Source organism: Vigna angularis, chromosome 1 (assembly GCF_016808095.1).
Source record: "Vigna angularis cultivar LongXiaoDou No.4 chromosome 1, ASM1680809v1, whole genome shotgun sequence".
In the NCBI taxonomy this organism is placed as follows: domain Eukaryota; kingdom Viridiplantae; phylum Streptophyta; class Magnoliopsida; order Fabales; family Fabaceae; genus Vigna; species Vigna angularis.
In genome coordinates this window covers 12,049,096-12,063,028 of record NC_068970.1, presented here as the reverse complement: position 1 = coordinate 12,063,028, position 13,933 = coordinate 12,049,096, and the positions used below count along the sequence as shown (strand labels likewise).

Here is a 13,933-nt window from a genome sequence, read left to right as displayed (position 1 = left end):
ATCCTAAAAGTTATGAAAAGGTGTTTCCAGCTTTGGTATGCCGTGATTCAGTGAAACCCGCTTTATTTATTACTAATGAGGAACAGAAAAGCCACTGCTACTACTAGCAGAGAGCTTCGCACATCTCTCAGACTATGGCTTCATCATCTCCATTTTTGGTGATGCTCTCAATGTGCTTGATAATTTGCTGCTGTGAAGCCAAACAGTATGTGGTTGGAGGCACTGCAAATTCCTGGAAGACTCCTCTCTCCTCACCAGATTCACTCATCCACTGGGCCAACTCTCACCATTTCAAAATCGGCGATACTCTCGGTATACTTCATAACTCTCTCCATTCTTTTTCAAAGTTTTCTAAGAAGCATGATTTTACGATTGTTGAAGTTTTTTGTGTATGTATATATGTAGTATTTAAATACGATGAGAGAACTGAGTCAGTGCATGAAGTGAACAAGACAGACCACGAAAGGTGCAATACGGTGGGGAAAGAACATGTCGTGTTCAAAGATGGTAACACCAAGGTCTTGCTTACGAAATCTGGATTCAGACATTTCATAAGTGGAAATCAGAGTCACTGCCGCATGGGCTTAAAACTCACAGTGGTTGTCGTCACTGCCAAAACCAAAAACAATCCTACTTCTCCAACACCATCACCATCACCTTCACCTTCACCTTCACCTTCACCATTGCCATCGCCTTCACCACTTCCAAATAATCACGGTGTTAATGGTAGTTCGAGTGGTGGATTCATTATGATGTGGTTGTTGGGGTTCATCATGTTACTGCTTTAATTTCAGACTATATTCTGTCTTTGCATCATAATGTTTTCGTGGCTAGCATTTTTATTCTTGTTTTTTCAAGTGTGAAAGATTTTCCTTTGGTGGGAAAAAGGTTGTTTGGTGATTTTGAGATTGAATAAGTCATTTGTATTTTTAAATGCACGTGCATGCAGTGGCTCTTCCAAGTCATTTTTGTTGTGTATCTTACTATTTTGCATTAATCAAAATAATTTTCACTTTTTACTCTGCTCACTTTGCATTTAGAAAAAACGACTTTGAAATCCTTCAAAGTATCGTAAAGGAAAATTCCGACTTCAAAAGACTTAGTGTAAAGAGAGGTGGATACTTAGTCATTGAATTAAAGATATTGATTTTTATTATGATATCATCTTTGCAAAGTTACTTTACTAACCAAACAAGTTTCTCTCTATGCAAAATAAGAATTTAACAATGATAAACTAATAGTTAAATAAGAACTGATATAAAAAAAGTAAATGCAGTGAATTATGGAAGAATCCATCAATAAATTAAATTGTGAATTCTATAAAAAAAATCGTGGATAAATTCAAGTTTACCAATAAACTAATCGCCGTTAATAATAATTTGTAAATAATTAAGAAAATTCTTGTAATGATATTTTTACATTAGTTATTAGGATTGACAATTATAACTTTTGATCGGTAAAAAAGTGTTATACTTTTGTGACATCAGTATTGGTAACTTAATCATAGTAAAATGTATAAAGTAGTTATGTAATAAATGTTTTGTATACTAGTGTCTTATAAATAATATTTTTGATTTATATAAAAAATCAGGAGTCTGATTTCCTAATAAGGTTCAAGAAATTAGAGACACTTGTAAAACCAATTTAATGTTAGTAAATTAGACATATATAACTAAGAACAAGTGCGTATAAATGATTCCGAAGATGTAGTAGATAGTGTGAGATCCACTCTTACATACTAAGAAATAAATCCCTGGCTATTAATCACATGTGAATGACCAGAGATTTTTGGATTTATTACATCCATAGCACTTTTCTCAACTAACTGAAATGGGATATAAAGTGTAAAGTGTAAACTAAACAACTCTTCATTTTAGTGTCTTGTTTTAGGGAGGTTCTCAATCTTCATTTTTGGATAATATTCTTATTTCTCAAAATTTTAAAACTATAACAAATACTATTAATTTATAAATAATAATCACCTCTTAAAAGTAGATATCCTAACACCCTTTCACGTATTTCAATCAAATTGAAAAGTGTAAAAAATGAAAAAGTTCTTTTAACAATTTTTATTTATGTATCAATAAAATAATGATACATAAATTATTAAAAAAATTTATTAAACATACCATGATCCTCCGGCCTAACACTCGATTATCCATGAAATCTGGATACAACATTATGGATTTTTTTCTTCTGCATATTATTTGTCTTCCAAATTAATTTCTTAAACATATATATATATATATATATATATATATATATATATATATATATATATATATATATATATATATATATATATATATATATATATAATTGTCTGGAAAGGGAGACACGGTTCCCCTTTGCTTCGTTTGATAGAAATAATTTACTATTTACGAGGATTTGAGGGAATTTGTGTATTAAGTTTAAGTCATTTATGATGATTTTAAGGAAAAGTTTTGAAAGAAAAAAAAAACGAAACATGAGATGAAGAGAGAGAAGTGGATTTTTAATTTATAATCATGACTAAAAATTAATAAATAATATTTTTGAAAGATAATTTTTTTTTTGTCTAATTCATTGAACCATGACCCAATTATATACTTGAAAGCTGGGTAGAAAATAAAGGTCAGACAGAGGTTGTTCTTTGACCTTGTCAATTAACACACTTTGAAAGTAATCTTGAAGGTCAAGCACAGTACGTGTTTGATAAAAAGCCGCCACCTGCAGACAACACATTGTTTTCCGCCTTCAATTCCTTCTTACCACTCCCACATTCTTCTCTCTCTTCAACCATAATCCATAAATTACACACAAATCAGGTAAATAGATTAGCAAAGAGTAAGAGTCAAGGAGAAAGATATATAATAAAAGTCACAGACTAAAAACAAGGAGAAAGAGAAAACAAAAATGGTAAAAGCTGAAACAGTGAAAGAGGGTTCTTCTTCTTCTGCACCTCAGCAACATTCGACAGAGGTACTTCACCAACGTAAGAAAATGCCTCGGTGTCCCATGAAAATGGCGATTGGAGGTTTTGCAGCAATCTCTGTGTTAGGTTACTTGGTTTTGTACTCCAACAAGAAGCCTGAAGCATCAGCTGTTGATGTTGCTAAGGTTGCTTCTGGAATGGCCAACCCCGACAACACTCGTCCTCGTAATTAGATATCACCAATTAACATATGCGCGCGCGCGCGCACACACACACACATATATATATATATATATATATATATATATATATATATATATATATATATATATATATATATATATATATATATATATATATGTGTGTGTTTTCTTGTATTATCACTCATCATTTTCATTGTTTTTTTAACACATGTAGTTATTATTATGTTTTAAGTACAATTAATACTTTGTCTTTATATGCTTTTTAATTAAAACTTGGACTCACTCGAATATTTACATTACAAGTTTCTTAAACAATATCTGTAATTAAGAATGAATATGAAAATTATCTAAAGTACTATAAATGTTCTTGTATAAATTTAAGGTAGCAATATTATTTTCTATTCTTATAATAACACCAACGTGTTTGCCACTGAACAAGAAGAAAAGTATTACAAATTTGCCATTTGACTTTTTCTCGATTGTTGGACAAATTAGGTCTCTAAAAAGTAATGTTAGCACGTGACGTTTTAATACAAGGAACAAAATGTTAATTATGAATGTTAATTAAGGAACTTTAAAGAGAAACAATTAAATTTGTTCATTTAAATTTAATATATATATTTTTTATGAAATTTTATATAGTGATAATATTATATCAATGATTGCTATTATACAAAAAATACATTTATATATAATACCAGTTTTAAATGTAACAATGATGATGAAAACATCTCAACTTTTAATACCAAATCATTCTCATTTTGTATTTACTATATCAAATCTATAAAAGAGGATACATCTTTAACACACAAACGGACATTGAATTAGAATGTTAATTTTTTTTAACATAAGTTTGTATATTGTTATTTTTCAAAAGTTTAAAATTTAACTGTAATACTCAATTAGTTTATTTTATATTATCATTTTTATTTATGTGAAATCATTTTGTTATGTAATTAAAGTAATACAGTAATTAAATACTTTTTTAAGTTCTAAAAAGTTGAGATATAAATGAAAAGTATTAAATAAAAATCTCATAAAATTCTTACAAGAGGATTGCATTAAATAAATTCCACTTTAGTGGTGTAAGATTGTTACATGGTTTCTAACATGTTTTGAGAAATGTTTTCAATTATTAAATGAAAATTTGTTAAAAATAATATTTTTATTCACTGATTTTTTTTTTCATAATTCTTAATAAAACTTCATTTATAATAAAATGTCGAGTTAAGGAAATATTACTAACTGTGAAGTTATAAATATGTAATAAATATAAAAAAAAAAAGCTATACAGAAATTTTCACTTATAAACTTGGTTTGTTTTACTTTTAGCAGTGCAAAAATTTCAACTATCCAAAGAAATATTTAATTTTGAAAAAAAAAATACCCAGGAATGCAATTTAGAAATTTGAAAAATTAGAAAGGTTTAAAAAATAGGAAGAAATGTTTTAGGTGAATGTCACACAATTATTGTTATTAATCAATCAATGAGATCAGAGATTAATACTATTGTTGACAATAAATCTTAGCAATATCAATCACTCAGTTTTGTATTGTTAGAAACTGAGATATAAATGATAATAGTTCATGTGCGAGTTATTTTGCAAAAATTAGTGATCCACTAAATAAGAGTTATGATATTAATAAAATAATATTTCTGGCCACTTAATAAGTATTTGTAATTACTCAAAGATGAAAAAGAATTATTACCAAGTGTTGTTAATTAATCTAGTTATAGTAAATCTTAGATTGTACGATGAATACAGTTGACTATAAGAAATTTTAATATTTCTTTAAATGAGAAAAATACAATTTGACAAACGAATAATGCAACATTAATTTGCATAATTTTAATATATTTTTTTGTTAAATTTTGTTTTCACACGTTATCGGCTGAATTACCGGTTATTACAGTGTTTTCATTTTCAATATAATTTGACAATTTTTCTTTTTGTTTCTGGCTGCGTTCCTTCCTCTTTCCTTTTTTCTGTGATGACAGCGACTCAGTCTCAGAGAAGAGATTCTGCCATAAGTGCAATCTTCCTCTGACTCCATCTTCTTCTTTCTTTCAACATCGCCATTTGTCTCACATCAGGTCAGTTACCTTTTTATTTTTCTACTATTCCTGCTCTGTATTAATGGAACCATCTTTCCAATTTCTAATCTGTAAATTAGCTTCGAGTTGCGGCTTGTCGATGGAATTTTGATTTGAATATTGGTCGGAGAGAGTTGTGGAGGTTGATGCTGTACTTTCTCTTGGTAGAACTTGAACTTCGTCCACAGTTAACCCTACCGCGAATTTTGGTTAGGCGGAGAAAATTTAGGAATCTTGTTTCTTGTTGATAAGATAAGGACTCGGGAAAGAGATTTTTATTTTTGCTAGTTTTTTCTGTTATTCTTTTTGATGATTTTTACTTCAACTTCGAATTATGAGCGTTGACGCGAATTCATCACCGGCGGCAAAATTTTTGTCGTCGGTTGCCGTCCATTCTCGATTCATAACCGAATTTTTCTCTTGATTTATTGTATTATGCGGGGGTTTTGAAGATGACTTTGCAGTGAGGTGCAGAAAGATATGTCGAAGCATAGATAGAGGCGTGGAAGGCTAACTATTGCCTCCATTGTTTAACAACAAAAGTTAATAACTCCTGCATCCGTTGAACTTGAACGACTGAAGATATATATTAACTCTCCTATGAATTCATATCTCGTTAATTTTAATTATGCACCGCTACAATTTGTGTGATTGGCTTAGCTTAGTGGCTGATTACCAACCGATAACTGGTATTATAATGTTGAAGGATGAACTATCTTTATTTAAATCTCTTGAAATAGTTGCGACATTGATCTGCTTGTGAATCTTGATATTAGAGGTGGGGCAAAGAGGTGGAGAGTTGGAAATGATTATTTCTGAATGGTGGAACATCTAAAGAATGATACTTCAGGGAACTTTAATGCCTGCTTAAGAGTATGAGCCTTTGATTTTACCATGTTGAGATGCCATATAAAAAGTAGAGAGTAAACAGCATTTTGGTTTAGAGGATGAAAATTTTCGCAAGTATCATGCTAGAAGAAAGACAATACACAACAAGCAAATGGCAACCTTAGGTACATTTGGTTGGTGCAATCGATCTTTGCTAGAAAGTAGATCTACATTTATGGTTTATTTCCCAAAGAAAGTAAACATGCGCACAAGTTTTGAATCTTTCCAATTGTATTTTTTGAAACTATACATTTTCCAGATTTTAATCAGAAACCTCTAGCCTGAGCCTTGTAATGAACATTTTGTTGGAAATCCAAGTGTATAAGACTAAGTCCCACATTAGATAGAAATGAGAAAGTAGAGCATTATATAAAAGTGAAAGACCCATTAACTCATTACCTCAAGGTTTTGGGTAAAGGGTGGTGTCAATCCCTTATATGGTTGGGCTCATATGTCATTGGTGTTTGTGTCTCCCCGGTATTCTCCTCCTCGATATATCCAACTCTGGTATTAGAGTCGATGATTTGTCTTTGTGATCGGCTCAGACGAGTATAATGATCCCTATATTGTGTTTGTGTATTTTCGGTGGACCTTCTTCTCGATAGACCCAACACATTTGGCCTCTAAACATGAAGATCCCAATATTAATTTTATGATTCATTGTTTTGAATCTTGTTTTGTTTGTCTGCAGGTTATGCATGTGATAACTATTGAATGATGTTTGACTGTGGTCGCAAGTCAGAATACATGGGTGGCCAGCGGGAAAACTTTTTGAGGTATCACCATCCAATATATTTTCATTGTAGAGTTAATGTAGATATACGAAGGAGAACATAGTGATGTTAACGGTATTTATTTGCATGTTCTTAGCTCATGTAAGTTATAGCAATTTCTAAATTCCAACTATAGAATAAATTATGTTAATATGATCCAAACTTTTGGCATCAATAGAGTGGGGAAGGACATATAAACACTGAACCATATGCTATATCACTCATTCAATCAGTTGTAAACTGTAATGGTTTTAGAAGTAGAAAATTTGCTGTTGTGAAATTTTCCTAGATGGCTGTCCAGTTGAACCACAGAGAAACTAGTTTCTCACTTACAATGCTTTGCACTTTAAATTTTAAAATGATTTACATGGATCTTAGCTTTCTTAAATAGAATTAATGTTTATCATGGTATCAACTCATTGTGACCTTCACCTTTCATGATATATGACAAAGCATTCTCTTATTTCTTAATTTCTTCCCTTTGTTTCTCTGGTCTGGAATTGGTCTTGACATTCCTGGTTATGGACATGCAATTACTTAGTTATGGTTTCAGACAAAAGTGATCTGTTTCTGTGCATTTGTTAATCTCTAGGTTGGAGGCCCTGGATTCTACACTATCTTCATCTTCTGATGCTGGAGTTATAAAATCTGGATTTAGTATTGATAAATTAGGCCATGGTGGTCATGGAAGCAGCACGACTTCAAGGTCTTTTAAAAGGGGTATGAGAAGGGGATCTGAAGGGTTGAAATCAATTGGGCGATCGCTTGGATTGGGAGTATCTAGGGCAGTGTTCCCAGAAGATCTTAAAGTGTCTGAAAAGAAGATATTTGACCCTCAAGACAAATTCCTGCTTTTATGGAATAAACTCTTTGTTACCTCGTGCATTTTGGCTGTGTCTATAGATCCACTGTTTTTTTATCTCCCAGTCATTAATAATTCATTTCACTGTCTTGGCATAGACCGAAAATTGGCAACAATAGTTACAACATTAAGGACAGTGATTGATGCTTTCTATCTTATGCACATGGCACTCCAATTTCGTACTGCTTATATTGCTCCATCTTCTCGTGTCTTTGGGCGGGGTGAGCTTGTGATAGATTCGGCACAGATAGCCAAACGATACTTGCAGCGGTATTTCATCATTGATTTCCTATCAGTGTTGCCTATACCACAGGTCAGAAAAAAACTGCTTTTATCTTGAGTCGACTTTTCTGTTTAACTGCTTGAATATTCTGACCTAAGTCCCTCTTGGATTGAAAGTGTTTGTAGCTTGTTAGCATTCACTTTGAATTGCTATTAAGTATAAAATAATATCTTGGTTGGCATCCGTTCCTTTTTTATTTGTGTTTGGATCTAGAGTTGGTATTATTAATATGTCAAAGCTCCCCAATCTTGTATTTTTGTTTTCCTGGTTTGAAACTACTAAAAATAGGGATTCTCCTTTATATTTATTTGATCTGTTTTGGCTTATGATTATAGATAATTATTTCTACTTTTGATGTCCACTGAAATTTGCAACTTACTAGACATTGATTTATATATTCAAAACACTTCGTAGATAACTCTAATGCCTGTCTTTATTGTCTCCAATTTTAAGTAGTATAACAAAACTCAACACCTACTTTTGTTTTCTCTGGTCTGTTCTTGATTTCAGATTGTGGTTTGGAGATTTCTTCTAAGGTCAAAAGGTTCAGATGTGCTAGCAACAAAGCAGGCCTTGCTATTCATTATCTTGTTTCAGTATGTTCCTAGATTTCTCCGAATGGTACCATTGACTTCAGAGCTTAAGAGAACAGCCGGTGTCTTTGCTGAAACTGCATGGGCAGGTGCTGCATGTTATTTGCTGCTGTACATGCTTGCCAGTCATGTAAGCTTGGCTTTATTTTTTCATGATGCTTAATTCACTAAAGTTCCTGTCTCGTTCTATTTGAGCTAGAATCTCACTAGTCATGCTATTGTGGGTCTTTTTCCACCAATGAGCATTTGCAGATAGTTGGTGCATTTTGGTACTTGTTAGCTATTGAACGCAATGACTCATGCTGGCAGAAAGCTTGCAGTGACACTGGCAATTTGTGCGATAAAAATTTCCTTTATTGTGGGAACCAGCTCATGAAAGGTTATAGTGCTTGGAATAATAGAAGTCAAGACATTCTAAATTCAGCATGCTCTGCAGAAGGTGATCCTGCACCTTTTGATTATGGAATTTTCGCGCAAGTCTTGACTTCTGGAATAATTTCATCTAAGAAATTCATCTCTAAATACTGTTACTGTTTATGGTGGGGGCTCCAGAATTTGAGGTAATTAATTTTGTTTTCTTTGGTGTTTGGACATCTGTGTCGGGTATTCCATAACGGGCTAATGGAGACTTGAAAGACTGAGAAAAGTATAATTTATTTGAAGGCTGACCTGAATACACAGATATAACAATAGCAAGCGATCCTCCTTATACACTGATATACACTGATAAATTATGTCTACTTTGTCTTCGAAAAAGTTCTTAGTTTAAACAAATTAGAAGGAAAAACTGTTGGTTATAGTTGTATCAATAATAGAATGGGTATTGGATAAATTAAACTCTATTTGGGTTGTACCACTTGAATATTCCTTGTGTTTCTGATGTTTGAATAAAGAAGGAATCAGGCAAGAAAGAAATAAAAGGGAAAGAAGTATAGAAATTTCTTTCTGCTTGTTTTGGATAACTAGAAAAGAAAAAAATTGTGAAAAATTATACAAATAAGAAAAATTAACCAAAAAAATTGTACTTTCTATATCCACTATTTTTGACTAAATAATTTTTTGTTATCAAAATTTATTTATCTTTTAATATTTGAAACAGAAAAGAACAACCCCCTGGCCCCATGAGGTGGCAAATTCTTGTGGTGGGATGCAATCCCTTTTCCTCTCCCCCCCCCCCCCACTTCTATTTTTTCTCCACGTCTTTCATCTCTAATTCCTTCATCCTTATTTCTTATCATCGAAATGCAGTTTGAGTGTTTGAAAAGTTTAATGCAAAGAAAATTTAAATATGTGCTAAGGCATTGGATGAATTGTATGTTCTAGTAATTGCTTGTTCATTATGAAATATTATCTTTGTTCATTGCTACTGTTGACCTTTTTTTCTTATAATCAGGGTTCAACAATCTCTCAGACTATGTTGATTTTGTTCTGTAAGGAAAACCCTAAAATTAATTTCTCAAAGTAGGTTACTAGCCTTGTCATTAAGTACAGTTAAAGGCATTACCATACCATTTGAAGAATATCTATTAATTTTTATCATTTTAGGTAGTTTGACAGCTAGGTCACTGGTTTCTTACTTTGAATCTAGAAAGTGATATGTCCTACAGTTTTGTCCTCTTTTTCGATTTGTTCTGAAAATTTGACCTTTTTAGCTTGTTTTAAATTTACCATTGATCTAGATTCAAGAAATTTATCGTTTTAATAAGCTTCTAGGACATATAAGGTTATTAATTCCATGTTCGAACATTCTTGGACTGAAGTGTTTTACGGAAATACTTGTTTGCATGAATAGTTTTAGCCACCCTCCTCTCACAAAGGTGTAAATAGAAAGAAGTTGGAAGGGTATTAAGGGAAATATAGTTGCTGAGGCTGAAGATTGTCAGAAGACAAGAGGCTTATGCCAATCTGCCTATAGTTCAAGGGACTTGGGGAGTTCCAGGAGTCCGTTAATACAGAAAAGAAAAGAGGATATGAGCATTGTTCGGGTAGAAGTCGAGTGCAAAAAGGGTGGGAGGTTTCCATGTCATTCAAAGAAACTGTTGCTTTACCTTTTATCTTCTATTTTCCAATATTACGGAAAATGACAATGACTGATACAATCCGTAACCTTTCTTTTTGATACTGGTAGTGATTCTATATCAGTTCAGAAAGGGAAAGATTTGTTTTTGTGAATATATTAACACTCATCTGATTAGTTGCTATCAAATACTGAGAAATTTTGGATATACTTTACAATTTGAAGTTTTTGTTGAAGAAATTATTTGTTCCCATGTCTTCTCCGTCCCCTACCCTCCTCCCTTTCTGTCCCTTCATTTGATTTGCCAAAACCAACTTTTCATTGACTTCACTGCAGTACACTTGGCCAGGGGCTTCAAACTAGCACCTATCCTGGGGAGGTTATCTTTTCAATAGCACTAGCTATTTCTGGTCTCATCCTCTTTGCACTTCTGATTGGCAACATGCAGGTATACTTCAAATCAATGAGCTTAACATATCATGAAAGTAAAATTGCCGGAAGTCTTATCATTCAGCTTGTTCAGAACTTGCAAGAGTTTCCATGGGCTTGTATTTGATTGGGTCAAATATACTGTATACTTGAATGGTTGAATAATGACCCAATGCTAATTTCCATGCTTATCAACAATATTTTGATATCCAAGTGATTAAATTTTACAATTATATGTGTGGTGTGGGCGGGATTAAAAGCTATTAAGTAGTGTCAGAATGTAGCAGCGAGACCCTGCTAGTAATTTAGTTACTCTTTTGTAAGAGCACTGGACATGGTATATGATCTTCATTTATTTGACTTAGAGAAAGTATTGACTTGCCACTTGACTTTTTCTCTGTCTAACATGTGTTGTTGAAGATAAATGCATTATTGGTAAATTTTCTGTCTTAACTCATGAACTACGTCATATTCATGTCGGGAAACCTACAAAGCATGATTCATTATTTTGGTCTGAACACACGAAGCCAGTGTGTTTGACATGATGCATTGATGACATTTGTCTGACATGTATTTATTCATGTACTTCTGCTTTTTTTTTTAGTTTGGGGTAACATGGTGTGAATAATCAATAAAAAAACTGAAGTTGGTTTTTTTAAACTTCTAAGCAATTTTTTATGATAATAACAAAGGCACCAGTGCTTTTTTTCGTCAGATAACAATTATTTTCTACCAACTTTTTCATTTCATGTTGGCTCTTGTGGCACCCATCAAGATGTTGTAAACTGAAGCAAGCTCTCACACACATATGATATTACAAATAATGAGTATCAAATGAAAGTGTGAGAACTAATTTGACTTTTCCATGCAAATTTAAATTATTAGCATTACCTAGCCTAATATGCTCCTTACTTGACAAACAAAGTATTTTCTTCGGAGTTGAGAACTATCCTTTTAATGTCAAGAGAGATCTAAGAACTAAGAAAAAAAAAATGGTTATGCAATAAGAAACTAAATCAAGTGGACATTCTCATGGACAGATAATGTGCGTGAGCCATTTGCTATTATAAGTTTGTTCTAAATTGTTTCTTGTTATCACTGAATAGCCTTGCAAATAAATGGCTTTAAATTTGTCCATAAAAGTATGACAGAGAAGATTGTTTGTAATTGATACTGAGGTTTGTGTCTTTCCCATGATTACAGACATATCTTCAGTCTCTCACAATTAGGCTCGAAGAAATGAGAGTTAAAAGGCGTGATTCAGAACAGTGGATGCATCATCGTTTACTCCCACAAGAGCTTAGAGAGCGTGTGAGACGGTATGATCAATATAAGTGGCTGGCAACGCGTGGTGTAGATGAAGAAAATTTAGTTCAGAGTCTACCAAAGGATCTTCGAAGAGATATTAAGCGTCATCTCTGTTTGGCCTTAGTGAGGAGGGTATGCTTTCAAAACATGAAAATAAACAAACACCAAGAATGCCCTTTATCTGAAACATGTGACTAAATAGGACCCTCTTTTCTCTGACAAACTAAGCACCAACTTGTAGTAATCTGTTCAATATTTGTGGTTAATGGTTATATTACAGCTGAACCATCACACCAGGTTATGTGTTTGGTTGTTTGCATGAGCATAACTTTCTTTAATCCACTGTCTCACACCAGGTTATATTAAATGATGCAGTTCCTCTCAGATATTTTGGCCCTGATCTCTCCTAGATGAACTTATCAAGCTATTTTTGAGCATCTGAGTTTGTGAATTCATTGATTGGTTTTCATGGATTTGTAGGTTCCACTATTTGAGAGTATGGATGAGAGATTGCTTGATGCCATCTGTGAGAGACTGAAACCATGTTTATTTACAGAGCATACTTACATCGTTCGGGAAGGAGATCCAGTTGATGAGATGCTTTTCATCATACGTGGTCGCCTTGAGAGTGTTACCACAGATGGTGGGAGGAGTGGATTTTTCAACCGCAGTTTTCTAAAGGAAGCGGACTTCTGTGGGGAGGAGCTATTAACCTGGGCCCTGGATCCCAAATCTGGTTCTAATCTCCCATCTTCCACTAGAACAGTTAAAGCATTAATGGAGGTTGAGGCTTTTGCCTTAACAGCCGATGAGTTAAAATTTGTTGCCAGTCAATTTAGACGCCTTCACAGCAGACAGGTTCAACACACTTTCCGATTTTACTCCCAGCAGTGGAGGACTTGGGCTGCATGCTTTATTCAAGCAGCATGGCGTCGGTATTCTAAAAAGAAACTCATGAAGCTTCGTCAAAAGGAAGAAGATGCTGATGAATCAGAGGGAAGTCACGAAACTGGTGGTGGTAATTCCTACAGCTTTGGTGCTGCCCTGTTAGCCTCTAAGTTTGCTGCGCACACTCTTCGTGGCGTTCATCGTAATCGACTTGCTAAGACTGCCAGGGAGTTGGTGAAACTACAGAAACCCCCAGAGCCTGATTTCTCTGCAGATGACGCTGACTAAAATTTTCATGTATGACTACTCTCTTAAAATGCTTGTTTTGACTGTGATTGAATTTGTGAAAGAAGGTTGAAAACAGTGTATTATACAATTATCCTTGTAATGACCTTCCTCTGTTACCATGTAAATTATAATATTACATTAAAGCCAACTGTCATATTAGGCCTGCCACCTGGCATGTAAACTGATATATATTGTTCTCAACTTTATTGTTGAAGTTATTGGTTTGGTTTTGCTCAATCAACCTCTGTCTTAAAGTTTATGTTGTCCAAGTTATTATAAATTATTCTTCAAACGTTATTTTGTGATTAAAACTTTTATGAGAATCATCAATTTAAAATAATAAAAATTATTATGGATTATACATTTTAGATACTATTTGTCTACATCTTTAT

The 13,933-nt window shown here is 33.1% G+C and overlaps 2 protein-coding genes across 2 annotated transcripts; both read left to right on the top strand.

The window, feature by feature from the left end:
• The first annotated feature begins 43 nt into the window (after positions 1 to 43).
• LOC108341172 (early nodulin-55-2) lies at positions 44 to 1,019 on the top strand. Its single transcript, XM_017578832.2, has 2 exons — positions 44 to 312; positions 406 to 1,019. The coding sequence occupies exons 1-2, from the start codon at positions 135 to 137 to the stop codon at positions 786 to 788; spliced, it is 561 nt and encodes a 186-aa protein (XP_017434321.1). The 5' UTR covers positions 44 to 134; the 3' UTR covers positions 789 to 1,019.
• A 4,036-nt stretch (positions 1,020 to 5,055) lies between these two features.
• Positions 5,056 to 13,778, top strand: LOC108344832 (probable cyclic nucleotide-gated ion channel 5). The gene is made up of 8 exons (XM_017583345.2): positions 5,056 to 5,212; positions 6,792 to 6,876; positions 7,466 to 8,048; positions 8,529 to 8,741; positions 8,864 to 9,171; positions 10,965 to 11,076; positions 12,261 to 12,497; positions 12,846 to 13,778. Exons 2-8 carry the CDS (start codon positions 6,815 to 6,817, stop codon positions 13,539 to 13,541), a joined length of 2,211 nt encoding a protein of 736 aa, XP_017438834.1. The 5' UTR covers positions 5,056 to 5,212; positions 6,792 to 6,814; the 3' UTR covers positions 13,542 to 13,778.
• Positions 13,779 to 13,933: the final 155 nt, after the last annotated feature.